Raw genomic sequence first — 13,859 nt, forward strand, 5'->3', positions numbered from 1 at the left:
CATCTGAGTATTTCAGAGCCGCTCTGCATTTTAAGTTGGCTCAGGCTCATCAGGTTACACGCTTCCCACGGTGTAGGAGACCAAGACAAACAGCCACAAATGCCTCCCACCTGTGACGTGCCACATTGCGCTGCGACGTTGCAGTATCTCCCATCAGGAGGTGGGTGGAGTCTTCCTCTAGCTAGGCTTGACCTGGTGACTTCCTTTGGCCAACAGATCCTTAGCAGTCACGACTGAGCAGAGCCTAACTTAAGAAAGCACTTACACGCTGGGGCGTGTTCTCTCTGGCTGCCCGGAGACCACCGGGCGCTGGATAACGAGACCATGTGGAGCAGAGATGAGTTGTCCCAGCCGCTTGGTCGCTGTGAGGGAGGTTGGGCGAGACCACCCAGCCAGGCACCCACTAGCTCACTATGGAAGCGGCCAGCCCACCCGCAGCAACAATAAAAGCATCGTTGCTTGAAGCCACTGCAGTGTGGAGGGGATCGTTAGGCAGCAAGAGATAGCTGGTACACCTGGCTTGTCAAGGCCTGTGCTCTTCTCATCTCTAAAGCTTGTTTGGGGGCCTCTCCACAGGCAGATGCTGGCGTAACCCTTAAAGCTCATCCTTCCGCTGCTGTCTCTTCGTGAGCCCAGGAATGCACATGATTTTTAATGATTTTCAAGGAAGGCAGTCAGCCCCCCATCTCCCCATCCCTGACTAAATGCCTTCTCCTCTTTCCTCTTGCATATTACAGTCCTTTGCTCCATACCCGGCCTCTGAAGAATTTGCAGCAAAAAGTCTTGTATGGTTAATTTTTATAAGAAATGAACAGTAGCTGCTTTCATCCTCCCAGCGACAGTGACCTTCACGGCATTTGTGTTTTCCTTCAGGGAACCAGCTCTTCCCCATCTTCTCAGTCTACATGGTTTGGATGAATCTGCATCAGCCCCAGCTCCTGGCCCTGCCTGAGCCCGAGAGAGGACAGGTGCCCCTACCTGACCACAGAGACTGGAGATAGGAGAGGAGCAGTCTCTTTCCCCTGGGGTTGCTAAGTCAGTAAATGGGAGCCTGGGGCCACCAGGGACCATCTCCAGGCCATGCCTGAGACTATAGATGTGGTTCTCAAAGTGTGGTCCCTGGAGCAGTAACATCAGTATCACCTGGGACCTTGTTAGGAATTAAAACACTTAGGCTCCACCCTAGACTCACTGAGTTAGAAACTGGGGTTAGGGTCTAACAACCTGTTTTAATTTACTTGGCAAGTAATTCTGATACATGTTCAAGTTTGAGATGCAAGGGACTAGAGGAAATGTAGAGCAAGTGATGAAGAGACAGCTTCCTGGTAATAGCATCATCTGAGCACCTAGATCCTACCATGCCTGAGGCCAAATCTATAGTCCCAAACTTTTCAGGTCTCTGAGCAATACATTTTCCTTTGTTGCTTCAGCCATTTTGGATTTCTGATGCTTGCTATTAATAATGAACATTGACATATGTTATGAGACTCTGGACTTTGGCAGAATGGTCTTTCTGCTGCAGGTTTTCTTGACAGAAATGCTAACTGCAGGGCTGTCAGGGTCCTCTAATTCACTCATGCTGAGAGGTGTTACTTTATTTCTATGGTTGGCAGCTTGTCTGGGAAAAGTGGTTCAGATATATCACTTCCCTAGAGCACTCTGACAACTTGGACAGTAAACTTTCTGCATTAAAGACTAATGTTCTTTCACCCTCAACAAAACAACAGGTCTCTGGAAGTTTCCTGGAAGGCTTATTGACAGAGACTGAAGTAATCCAGGACATGAGGCCCTTTCATTAGAACCAGGGACAAGGACAGTGACAGAGAAGAATTAGGCTCTTGTGAAGTTGCATCATATGTACACTTAATTGACACAAATTCCATTTTATGACCTTGGCCAAAGATGAAGGGGCAAGGAGAGAAATAACTCTTTTAAGGGTGCAGGCAATAATTTACACTTATGGTAACGGCAGGCTAGCTAATCCAGACCAACATGTCCCTGGAGCACAATGAAAACCTGGACCACATAGTATTATAAAAATCTGTTTATAAAATGAAATCTATTTGAAGGCGTGAAGAGTGAACAGGGATGTGAAGGCTTACAGGCAGGAGAAGAGAAACCCAGAGAGGTGAATCCAGCACCTGGGAAGTGTTTCCCCTCAAGGTGCTGCTAATTCTAAGAGCTACTGCAAGGCTGAGAAACTGAACAGAGCTGGTAACAGACTCAGGGCTACAGTGTGAGAGTCAGGGTGACCCAGAAATAGCCAGCAGTGAAGGGCACAGAAAGGTTAACAATGTAGGTAAAGCCAAATTACTATTGACTATTTTAATAATAATAATAATAATTATGATGATGATGTCTGTTGAGTTTTAATATCTAGAGAGAATTAAAATGCATGACAATAATAGCATTTACTTTTGGAGGGGAGTACATGGAGTTACAGTGTAAGGTCTCCACTGAATGAGGAGTGGTAAACTTGCTAATTTAAAGTAGACTCTAATAAGTCAAGAATGCATGTTGCAATATCTGGTAATGACTAAAGAATAATAAAAGAATGTATATGTAACAAGCTAATAGAGAAGAAAAAAGAGGGATAATATAAAGTAATCAGTTCAGAATAGGGCAAGAAAGGAGAGAAAGAGGAACATAAAACAGGCAGAACAAATAAAAAGCAAACAATAAGATGGTAGATTTAAACTCAAATATATCAGCAATTACATTAAACGTAAATGGACTAAATGTGCCCATTAAAACACATAGATTGTTAGAGGATTAAAAAAAACCAATTACACGCTGTTTACAAGAGACAAACCCCAATGTAAGATGCAGAAAGTTTGAAAATGAAAGAGTGAAAAAAGATACACCACATAAACACTAACCAAAGGAAAGCTGGTCGACTTTAGGACAAAAGCATTATTAGAGCAAAAAAGAGACAACACGGTGATAAAAGTTTCAATTCATTAGGAAGATATAAAAAGGCTGATTTTGTATGCCCTCCAGAAAGACATCCCCCTACAAACATAAAGTATCTAAGCAGTCCAGGTTTTGCCTGGAAGAGTGTGAGCTGGTTTGATTCTACTGTCCTTTCAGCAAGTCTTAGGGTCCTGTGCCTCTGGGGGTACGAACATCTCAGTGATCTCAGCTTAATGCCAGTGCTTAAAATCACATTTTCCCTACAACCAGACCCTAAACAAAGCCAATTGCTTCATCTGGGGCTCATCCAAGAAGCTGTGATTGTCCCCACCCTGGAGGAGCAACGACTCTCTTGGGCTTACGGAGAGGTGGTATGGCTGGATGGGGTTTTCTAGATAGAGCCGCATATGCTGCACGTGATCATCAGTTTGAGGGATTTTCAAGGGTAGCTTTAACCACCTGCACTTTTTTTGACCTTTAGAACCTCATCCCCATGTTACATGTGGCTCCAGTGTCATCCCATTTCAGTGTGAGGGTGGTGACAATGCCGTGGTTTTCAACTTTCCTTTCTTCAAATTTGGCTTATGTAGGAGCCACGTATACTTAACAGATAAAGGCTGAGCTCCAAACCTGTTCAAAATGAGGATTCCACCATGTCAAACAGTGTCCTCTTTAAGGGAATCAATGGGACAAACTACGAATGAACAAAGTGCCAGGGAGAGCTGGTAATCTGATTTTTATCAGACAGACCCAATGACATGAGCTGTTTATGTGAATGCATGCTTCTTTGCCATGGTGGCCAGGAAGCTCAGAGACATGAGTGTGATGCCTTGAGGCATTCATTTGTTCACCCCCTGGTATCAACTTATTGTTTCTACTCTTGTTTTCCCTTTACCTTCATTTCCTTACATGTTTGTTAAAGTCTTCTTGCACTACATAATTTGTTAGAACATGTCAGAACTTCTTGGAGAAAGGCAGGTTATAAATAATGAAGCTCGACTTCTCAAAATGCAGTACATCGAGGTGTGTGCTAAAGGTTGACTTGAAGTCTTAATCCCCTAGCACCTGTGAATGTGACCTTATTTGGAAATAGGGTCTTTGCTGCTGATTGAATTAAGATGAGGTCATTAGGGTGGGCCTCAATCCAATCTTATAAAAAGGGGAAACTTGGACCCAGAGACAGATGTTTACGCAGGAAAGCACCAGGCAATGGTTGGAGTTATGTTGCCACAAGGCAAGGAACTACCAGAAGCTAGGAGAGAAGCCTGGAGCAGATTCACTCCTAGTGCCTTCAGAAGGAACATGGCCCTGCTGACACCTTGATCTTGGACTTCCCAGCCTCCAGAAGTGTGAGACAATAACTTTCTATTGTTTAAGCCAATCAGATTGTGGTACTTTGTTACAGCAGCCCTAGGAAATGAGTACAGTATTTGAAGTGATTTTAGTTGATACACGGTTTAACTTTAAAAAATGTTAAGTATATATTTATATTAGTGAACATTAGGGAAAAATGGAACAAGTGACTCCAGCCTGTAGATTTTAGGCATGTCATCACTTGGAACTAGAGTGATGTGGATATGTCACAAGCAAATAGCAGTTTAGTTGACACATGAGGGACCATGTAGTGGAGTGGTTAAGGACAGATATTCTGCAGCCAGGTTTTAAACACTGGCTTTACCACTTATTGGCTGTGTGACCTTGGGCAGACTCCTTAGCTTCTCTGTGCCTTGGTTTCCTCTGTATAGGTGTTGATAAATCGCAGTACCTACTACACAGGGTTGTTTGGGTGATTAAATGTAAGATTAACATGTGTGGTACAAAACACAGCCTGGGAGCTGGTTCAGGCCTTTGTAAGGGCCAGTTCTTCATTTTATTTACCCAGAAATGTAAATAGCTAGCAATCATGGCCCACACATGATGGAGGCTCCCAGTGAGCCCAGTAGGATGGCTGGGAAGGGTGCCTGACTGCCACTGTGCTGTTCCCACTCTACCAGGGGCTCTGGAAGGTTCCTGCACAGTGGCATACTACCCTTGGTTTCATTTCTTTTAACAACTTCTTTTGGAGGAATTTTCTGAAAAGCCATTGTTTAATTTTCCACATAGAGTGAACACCAACAGTACAGACTGGAGTCCTGTCAACTGGAGCAGTGGTCAGTGGAGCCAGTCCAGGTGGAGAAGAAACAACAGCCCAGGGCTTGCCCCCCACACTCTCCACCAGCTGCCCCTGAGCAAGCACTTTCTCTGAGCCGGGTGCCCCTCTAAGCAGCCTATTCATCCAGTCCCTTTAATTCTTATAGTGACCCTCAAAGGAGAGTATTATTCTTATCCCCGTTTGGCAGATGGGAGAATGAGGCCCGGAGAGGTTAAGTAACCTGCCCAAGGTCACAGAGCTGGTAGGTGGAAGGGCAGGATTTGTACCAGGTGGTCAGGCTGCAGAGTCTGCCAGGCCTGTTTTCTGCCAGGGTTGCTGGGCTGGTGGGCTGTCAGCCCAGAGCTGCTGGTGGGCTGTCTCACCATCCCTAAGAGCCTCTCTGAGAATGAAGGGCATAAAGGAGAAAGACAAGCCAAGAGGTGGGGGGAGGCAGACTGCTGACATTCTCTCATCACCGCGGTCCGGCTGTGCCCAAAGATCACACCACCTTTGGAAGTTCATTTACACGGGCTGATGTAGATGCTTTCCCTTCAATCCACTCTTTATCACTTGCTATCTAAAATACCTGGTCTTGTATCAGTACCATCTTTTCTCCTCCATAGGTTTGGGGCCTTATAAGGGTTAACGAGGGATGCCTGGGTGCCGCCTTAGCCAGACCTCCACCCGCAGCTCTGCCTCTGGGCTCTACTGGCGTCCAGAGCCTCCTGAGCCAGAGCGCTGGAGGGTCAGCACCCCTAGACACAGCCCACAACCCAGGGCCGAAGGGAGGGTCCCTCATCCACCCCAGGGTGGGGAGCAGGCTTCTCAGCACCGCCCCCCACCCCCCAAGCTCCCCGGCCAGGTGGCACTCCACTTACCCAGCGGACTTGCTTGGTGAAGAAGCCAGTTTTGGCTCCTGCCCTTTCCTGTCCCCTTCCAGGGACCACCTCCCAACTAGATTACTTGTTCTGGAATCCTTATCTCAGAGTCTGGTTCTGGGGAATCCAAACCAAGACACTATTTACACAGCAGGGAGCAAACGCTCAGTAAGTGGAAGGCTTGTTCTCACTTCGTCCGCCCCCTCCCATCTGCCCTGAGCTGCGGGGGAAAGAGCTTCAAGCCTCAGCCTTCACACATGGAACGCACTGGTCCAGATCTGGGAACAGAAGCATTTGGAGGAGGGGTTGCTTCCCGCCACCAGGTCCCTTGGCCCATCCCTGCAGGAATCAGTCCCTTGAGCTCCTCAGTAAACATGGATGGAATGTCACGTCCACAGAGGTCACCTGCCTAACAAGGCTGGCTGGCTGGGGCTGGGTTTTGCCCTGGGTGCCCCAGAGTTCCAAATTCTTAGAACACCAGGATGCCTTGAGCTCTTTAGGGTTCTTTGGGTCACAGAAAGCAGAAGCAAGTTGCCCCCACAGAGTCTCTCCAGGCACTAGTTTGGATCCAGGCCCTCAGGCTGAGACGTTTTGTCTGCAGCCTCCAGTGGGTATGGTCCGCTGGATAAAGACACAGCAGTGGAGTCGTTCACATCTGCTCCCTTCCTACGTCTGCTGCTTTGCAGCTGTGTGATTCACCTGCTCTATGCCTCAGTTCCTCATCTGAGAAATGGGCACAATCACAGAACCCACCTCAAAGCCTGGTGATAAGGATTATAAGTTACCTACACATATAAATTATATACACAATTTACTTATATATAGGTGAGCGACTTTCATATCAAATTTATATATATAAGTAAACTATATAGTGTATATAAGTAAATAATAAGTAAACACATAGTAAATTATGATAAAAGCTTACAATGGCAGCTGGCTCATGGTAAGTACTCAATCACTGGACCCCCTCACTTCAGTAGAAGGGTGGCACATGGACCTTTCACCATAAACTCCTTTGCACCTTTAGAATATAGTATCCTCTGCATGTATTGTTACCCATATAAAGAAAGCAAATTAATTTAAAAGTAAAAACAAAAATAAAATAAGTTTTCCATTATAACCACATCTTGGTTGTAGACCCAGAAAGTAACTGTGACGGTTCATTTTAGGTGTCCGCTCGGCTGGGCCATGGGGAGCTGAGCTATTTGGTCAATCCTTATTCTGGATGTTTCTGAGATGGTGTTTGGGGATGAGATTAACATTTTAATTACATATATAATTATATACATAGAATAAATATATGATAGAATAAAGCAGATTGCCCTCCATAGTGTGGGTGGGCCTCGTTCAATCAGTAGAAGGCCTGAATAAAACAAAAAGATGGATCCTCCCGCAAGTAAGAGAGGCTCCTCCAGCAGACTGCCTCCGGACTCCATCTGCAACACTGGCCCTTCCTGCCTGATGGCCTTCGAACTGGAACAGACTGGCTTTTCCTGGGTCTGCAGCCTCTGAGATGGGACTCAGCAGCCTCCACAACTGCACGAGCCAATTCCTTACCACAGTTATCTCTTGGGGGGAGGGGTGGACGGGGAGTCTGGGGTTAGCAGACAAAAACTATTACATCTAGAATGGATGGACGACAAGGTCCTGCTGTATAGCACAGGGAACTATATCCAATCTCCTGGGATAAACCACAATTGAAAAGAATATAAGAAAGAATGTATATATGCATGTAACTGAGTCACTTTGCTGTATAGCAGAAATTAACACAACATTGTAAATCAACCATACTTCAATAAATAAATAAATAAATAAATAAATATCTCCCCCCCCCCCCATATGTACACGTATATACACACACATCCTGTTGGTTCTGTTTCTCTAAAGACCTTGATTGGGGGGTTGGGGTGGGATGAATTGGGGGATTGGGATTGCCATATATACATTACTAATAAGAAAAAAAATCAAACTGTATACTTTAAATACACGCAGTTTTTGTATGTCAATTATATCTCAGAAAAATCCTTTAAAAAATAAAGACCTTGATCAAGAATACATTTGATGAAGTTCAGCTCAGGCCTCGGTGAGGAGGGGGATGAAGCAGGGATTCCTCCATCACAACAGCCCACTGAGGGCGACCCAAGCCCAGTCCCAACCCCGCTGGGGGGGCGGGGGCCCAGAACTCTTACTTGAGCATGCCCTCTCCTGGTCTGGGGACACGGTCAGGGGCTGGGGACTCAGGTTTGGCTCAGGTTTGCTGGGAATGAAGACCTCAGCATTGTCCTTCCGCTTAGCAGACAAATTCCTTTCCTTTTTATTACCTGTAAAACCACAACAGTTTATGGGTCAAACACCGAGTGCAAGCAGAGATGGGACATTCTGCCCTGGCATCTGTTTATTTGTGCGTTCACTTATTCATTCAACAAACATGGATGGAACCCCTGCTCTGTGCCAGGCACCATGCTAGTCTGGGATTAGAGGTGTGAACAATGCAGACAACAAAACAGGTGTGTGAGAGCCTTTATGTGCCAAGGACCACATTTTGGTAAATAAGTGAATTCTTCTAGGACACACACAGGTCTTCAAGTTTTAACATTTCTAAATAGGGACAAGTCTTATAAACGATGGGGTATTGGGTTCAATTGGCAGCAAGAGACATAAAATAATGATGCAACCAAGGATATGCAGGAGCAGGAAAAGTATCATAGAACACGTCTGCTGCCCTCAAGGTGCTCACATCCTCACTGAGGAAAAGGATGGTTGAATGGATAAGAGAGCAGGGCTGGCATAGAAGAAGGGATCTAGTACCAGGGGCAGCCTAGAGGACAGGGCTGGCAGGTGTGCAGCTGACAGTGAAGGGGACACTTCCAGATGACCAGGGTGTCACCAAGGCACAGAACTAGGGGGACACTGAGACACAGGGAAGGGTGTGTGTGAAGGCTTGAGAACTGACATATATGTGGCAGGTGAGTGGCTGGGGCCTGGGCTGGTGAGGGGAGCCAGATAGTGAAGGGCTCACAGGCCACGATTTATAATCAGTTTCCCAAAGCGGGGTGCCCAGACCACTGGTGAAATAGGTGCCACCTGGACAAACGTTTTTTAAGCAATTACCTATCTTAATGTGTATGGAAAAAAAATAAGCAACCAACATATCAAACCTTGCTTGATTTCATGTATATTACTGCTTGGAACAATCCTAGAATTATGAAAGAAAATAAAAAAGAGGAAGGAAGCGGTGAGGGGGCGGAGAGAAAAGGAAAGGAGGAAAGAAAGAAAGGTGACTGGTTTAAATAACAGCTAAAAAATAGTATGACTGGTCTGTGAATTTGGCAAAATAAAAAAATTGTGAAGAAGGTTTGCAAATGGCTCAAGTTTGGGGAAAGTGGCTCCAGGGCCTCAGAGCCAGCAGAGGTTTAAGATGAGAAGGATGCGCTCAGGACCACCAGGCAGGAAAGCAGTCCAGTGGGCAGCGAGGCAGGGGGCTAAATGGAATAAAGAGAAAAGGCAGGGAGAAGAGTTAGGTCCCTAGACTTGGGAACCCTCAGCCTGGGAAGGCAGAAAACTCAAGAGGTGTCTGCTGAAATTTAGAGGAAATCCCGGGGCTTATGGTGGCCCAAAGGAGGGAAGCCCAGAATCAAGGGCCCCATGGGATTCTTGGGAGCGCAGGGTAGATGTTGGGGACTTGTGTGGGGTCTGTCAGACTTGCACTAACCTCTCTGCCACCCGCCCTTGACTTTGCGAAGGACACGTGTTTCCCTGCGCTTTCTGAGGTGGCTGCTCCCTGGTTGGCCTGACGTCCAGGGCCCAAGGGCAGACCTGTGTGTGAACGAGAAGCCACCAGGTCCAATGGGACAAGACAAAGAATGGCGAGGGGCCAGTGCCCAGACAGAGACTGACTGCCCAAGTGCTGGAAGTATGCTGGTGATGGTAAGAACGACAGCCAGCGCGTGTTCAGCTCAGCCTCCCGAGTGCCCAGGCACTGGGGCAGGCTCTTGGTACACACTGTCGCGTGTACTTCCTGAGACACCCTAGTGGGTGGAGGCAGGCAGAATAATGGATCACAGAAAAGGCCACATCCTAATTCCCAGAAGCTGTGAACGTGTTAGGCTGGACGGCAAAGGGGAATTAACTGTGCTAATCAGATGACCTTGAACTAGGGAGATTATCTGGGATTATCCCCGCTGGACCCAATGTAATCACAAGGATCCTTAAACATGGAAGAGGGACAGAGTTTCAGTCTGGAGATAGATAGTGGTGATGGTTACACAACAGTGTGAGTGTACTACATGACACCAAAGTGTTCTCTTAAAAATGGTGAAGAAGGTGAATTCTGTTATGTATATTTTGCAACAATAAAACACACACACACAGAAAAGGGCTGCAGAAGAGGAGGGTCAAAGTGAGATGTGACTACAGAAGAAAAGCACAGAGGGATGCAATGTTGCCAGCTTTGAAGATGGAGGAAGGGGCCGGAAGCCAAGGTATGCGGTGGCCTCTAGAAGCTGGAAAAGGCAAGGAAACACATTTTCCCCTAGAGCTTCTGTAAGGAACATAGCCCTGCTGATACTGTGATTTTAGCCCAGTAAGATTCCCGTCAAACTTCTGACCCACAGAACTATAAGATAATAAATTTGTATTGTTTTAAGTCACCAAGTTTGGGCTAATTTGTTATGGCAGCAGTAGAAAACTAATGCATACTACTGCAGAGGAAGGCTCTGAGGTTCAAGTCATTTGTCCAATGTCACAGAGCTAGGAAGTGATGGAATCGGGATTTGACCAGGCCTGCCTGGCTCGGAGCCCTGCCCTTAACCACTTTATTCCCTGTCTACTGGCTCCCTCCTCTCCACAAGACAGCCCTCCAGCAACTGTGGTGGAGGTCTGCCATGGCCATTGCAAATCTATAGAAGGATATTTCCTAGGGTGCCAAAGGACCCAGACTCTTGATGCAATCCTAGAACCCTCAGGTCTTCATGGAAAGTGGCCTGGGATCATTCATTTTTGTACCACCCTCCTCCTTCCCCCTGGCCCCCACTCACTCGGCTGCAGCCACACTGGCCCTTTCTCTGTCCTTGGGTACAACAAGCTCTTTCCCTCTCCAAACCCTTTAGGCCTGCTGCTCCCTGGGCCTGGAATGCTGTTGGCATGGCTGCCTCCTCCTCCTCATCCCTGTCTCAGTTTAAACATCACCTCCTCTGAGAAGGCTCTTCTGACCATTCCAGCTACCAGTGTCCTTCTCTGACCCCCATGCCCCAATCAGTGTCCTGTTTTATTTTTATTTTTTTATTTTCTTATTATTTTTAAATTTTTTTTCCTGTTTATTTATTTAGTTATTTATTCATTTATTGGCTGCATTAGGTCTTCACTGCTGGGCGTGGGCTTTCTCTAGTTGTGGAGAATAGGGGCTACTCTTTGCTGTGGTGCGCGGGCTTCTCATTGCAGTGGCCTCTCTTGTTGCGGAGCACAGGCTCTAGGCATGCAGGCTTCAGTAGTTGTGGCACAAGGGCTCAATACTCGTGGCTCGCGGGCTCTAGAGCACAGGCTCAGTAGTTGTGGCACACGGGCTTAGCTGCTCTGTGGCATGTGGGATCTTCCTGGACCAGGGGCAGGCGGATTCTTAACCACTGTGCCACCAGGGAAGCCCCAGTGTCCTGTTTTATAATGTTCACAACTTTCAAGACCATCGGGATACCATTCTCTCCTCCTCCCTGAATTCCTAACCTGAGCCATGATCCAGCCCTCTCCTTTCCGGTTACTAGAAAAATAACTTCTGCCTTTCTCTGTGGAGCTCACTCACTGCCCCTTGCTCACAAGAAGGACAAATGGGATAGGAGAGCGTGGCGGCAGGAAGCCATCAAGGCTCAGCCCAGCCCCTCCTCCTTCCCTCTTCTGTGGGCGGGGGGTTGCATCAGGTCACGGGGCCCCCGGCCACCATGCTGATGCCATTAGCGGTCCAGCTCTGCCAATATCTGGGGTCAGGGGTCTGTCTACTGCAGAGGGGCAGTACTGACTGGCCACCAATCCAGCTCTTATCAGTTGGAAAGGTGATCATTTGCTCACCTTCCATCCCATGGCCATCTCTCATTTGTTTCACAACTTAGAAGGGAAAACAGGGGGGTGAGGTTACTTACTGGCTCCTCAAAGCCCAATTATGGCCTTCTAATTTCACCTGGTTTATTTATTTAGCTCAGGCTCTGGGCTCAGACTGCTGCAGACTCAATTCCGCTCTGCCCCTTCCTAGCTATGTGACCTTGGGCAAGTTATTTGACCTCTCTGTGCTTCAGTTTCTGCATCTGTAAAACAAGTACCATGACAGGACTTTCCTTGGGGTTGTGGTGAGGATTTCATGAGGGACTATATGTAAAGCCCTTGGACTAGTGCTTGGCGCACATAAATAACAACTCAGTAAGTGCTGGCAATTGTTATTATTTACGTGGTTAAGTGCTTATTGTCTGTTTTCCCTGCTAGGATTAAATGATGTAGAACGATTGGGCCTGTGTTGTCCCAGCACAGTGCCTGGGACATGATACATGCCCAGCATGCGAATGAGGGAACAGCCAGGACCAAGTACATCTTTTCAGGCTACTGATGACTGTCCTTGAGTAAATGCGCAGGATTAGCTCAGAACTCCAGTCCCATGCTGGGGCCTGGGGAGACCTGGTAACAGGCCCCTCGGCCTCCTGCCTGCTCCCCTCGGTGGGAGGCTGTCTCCTGCTGGGACCGAGAAGCCAGCCAGAGGCTGCAGATGAAAGGGGCGGCTGAGAGCGGCAGCAGGGATGTGCGTGCCCCTCTCGTGTGCCGTAGACTGGACACCCCCACCCGCGGTGGACATCACCACGGTCAGTGTGGGGCCTGCCAAGCAATCTACTTGTTAAAATATGTAAGACGGCAAGCAAGTGAAGTTCTCGCTTTTTGCTTTATGTCCCAGGGTGACTCTTAAACTGCCTGGGGTCCAACGGCCCTCTTTCTGCGGCCTGGCCCTCCATACCTGGAAGTGACTGTCGTACCCACTCCCACCTCTGCCACACCCACATCCAGGGCAGGGACCCAGTCAACCTCCTCACAGCACCTCTCTCCTTCCCTCCCCCTTGGAGGAAGCACAATTCATGGCAACGATGCAGCCCCAGTGGGTCTCATTCAGAAGCGTATCAACACCGCTGTGGCCAGGTGGGCATAAGTCCTTCAATTATTTGACAAAGATTTCCTGAGTGGCTTGAATGTACCAGGTGAGGGCTGCACACTGGGGATGCAGTGGAGGGGAAGACCTGGACTGTGCCCTGATAGAGCTCACAGGCCAGAGGGGGAGAAAGGCAACCGGAGGCAGTGAGGCCAGTGCCGTGATGACGCTACGGAAGCAGAGGAGGCACCGACCTAGCAGGCCAGGCTGGGAGTGCCAAGAGGGCTTCCTGGAGGAAGCAGCCTCCGAGCTGAGTCTTGAGGGAAATGTAGGGAGCCGGGTTTCATGGGTCAGAGGGGAGAGGGAAGGAAATGTGGTGATCTAGGTGGAGGGAACAGCCCAGCAAGGAGGTGAGAGTGTGCTGGAGGGACAAATGTTCTCTTCTCTGGAGACATCAAACCATGGGGTGTAGATTTTCTAGAGCTGCCTGTTATTATGCCCCCTCAAGACTCATATGTTCAAGTCCTAAGCCCCAGTACCTCAGAATGTGGCTGTGTTTGGAGACAGGGTCTCTAAAGAGGTAGCGAAGGCAAAGTGAGGCCTTTCGAGTGGGCGCCAAGCCAACACGACGGGTGTCCTTGTAAGAAGAGGCGATTAGGACAGAGGAAAGACCATGTGAGGACACAGGGAGATGGCGGCCATCTGCAAACCAAGGACAGAGGCCTCAGAAGACGCCCAGCCTGCTGACACACTGATCTTGGCCTTCTAGCCCGCAGAGCCACGAGAAAATACACTTCTGTGGCTTTGGAGCCACCCCTGGTCT

The 13,859-nt window shown here is 48.0% G+C and overlaps 1 protein-coding gene across 7 annotated transcripts in view; it reads right to left on the reverse strand.

The window, feature by feature from the left end:
• The window catches only part of KATNIP (katanin interacting protein), a 203,098-nt gene that overhangs the window by 94,690 nt on the left and 94,549 nt on the right, over positions 1 to 13,859 (reverse strand). For all 7 annotated transcript variants that reach the window (XM_057749980.1, XM_057749981.1, XM_057749982.1 and 4 more), the window contains one exon: positions 8,112 to 8,243. In XM_057749980.1, the coding sequence (XP_057605963.1) occupies positions 8,112 to 8,243 (132 nt within the window). The remainder of the gene's footprint in view (positions 1 to 8,111; positions 8,244 to 13,859) is intronic.

The sequence above is a fragment of the Hippopotamus amphibius genome, chromosome 9, assembly GCF_030028045.1.
Source record: "Hippopotamus amphibius kiboko isolate mHipAmp2 chromosome 9, mHipAmp2.hap2, whole genome shotgun sequence".
NCBI classification, from domain to species: domain Eukaryota; kingdom Metazoa; phylum Chordata; class Mammalia; order Artiodactyla; family Hippopotamidae; genus Hippopotamus; species Hippopotamus amphibius.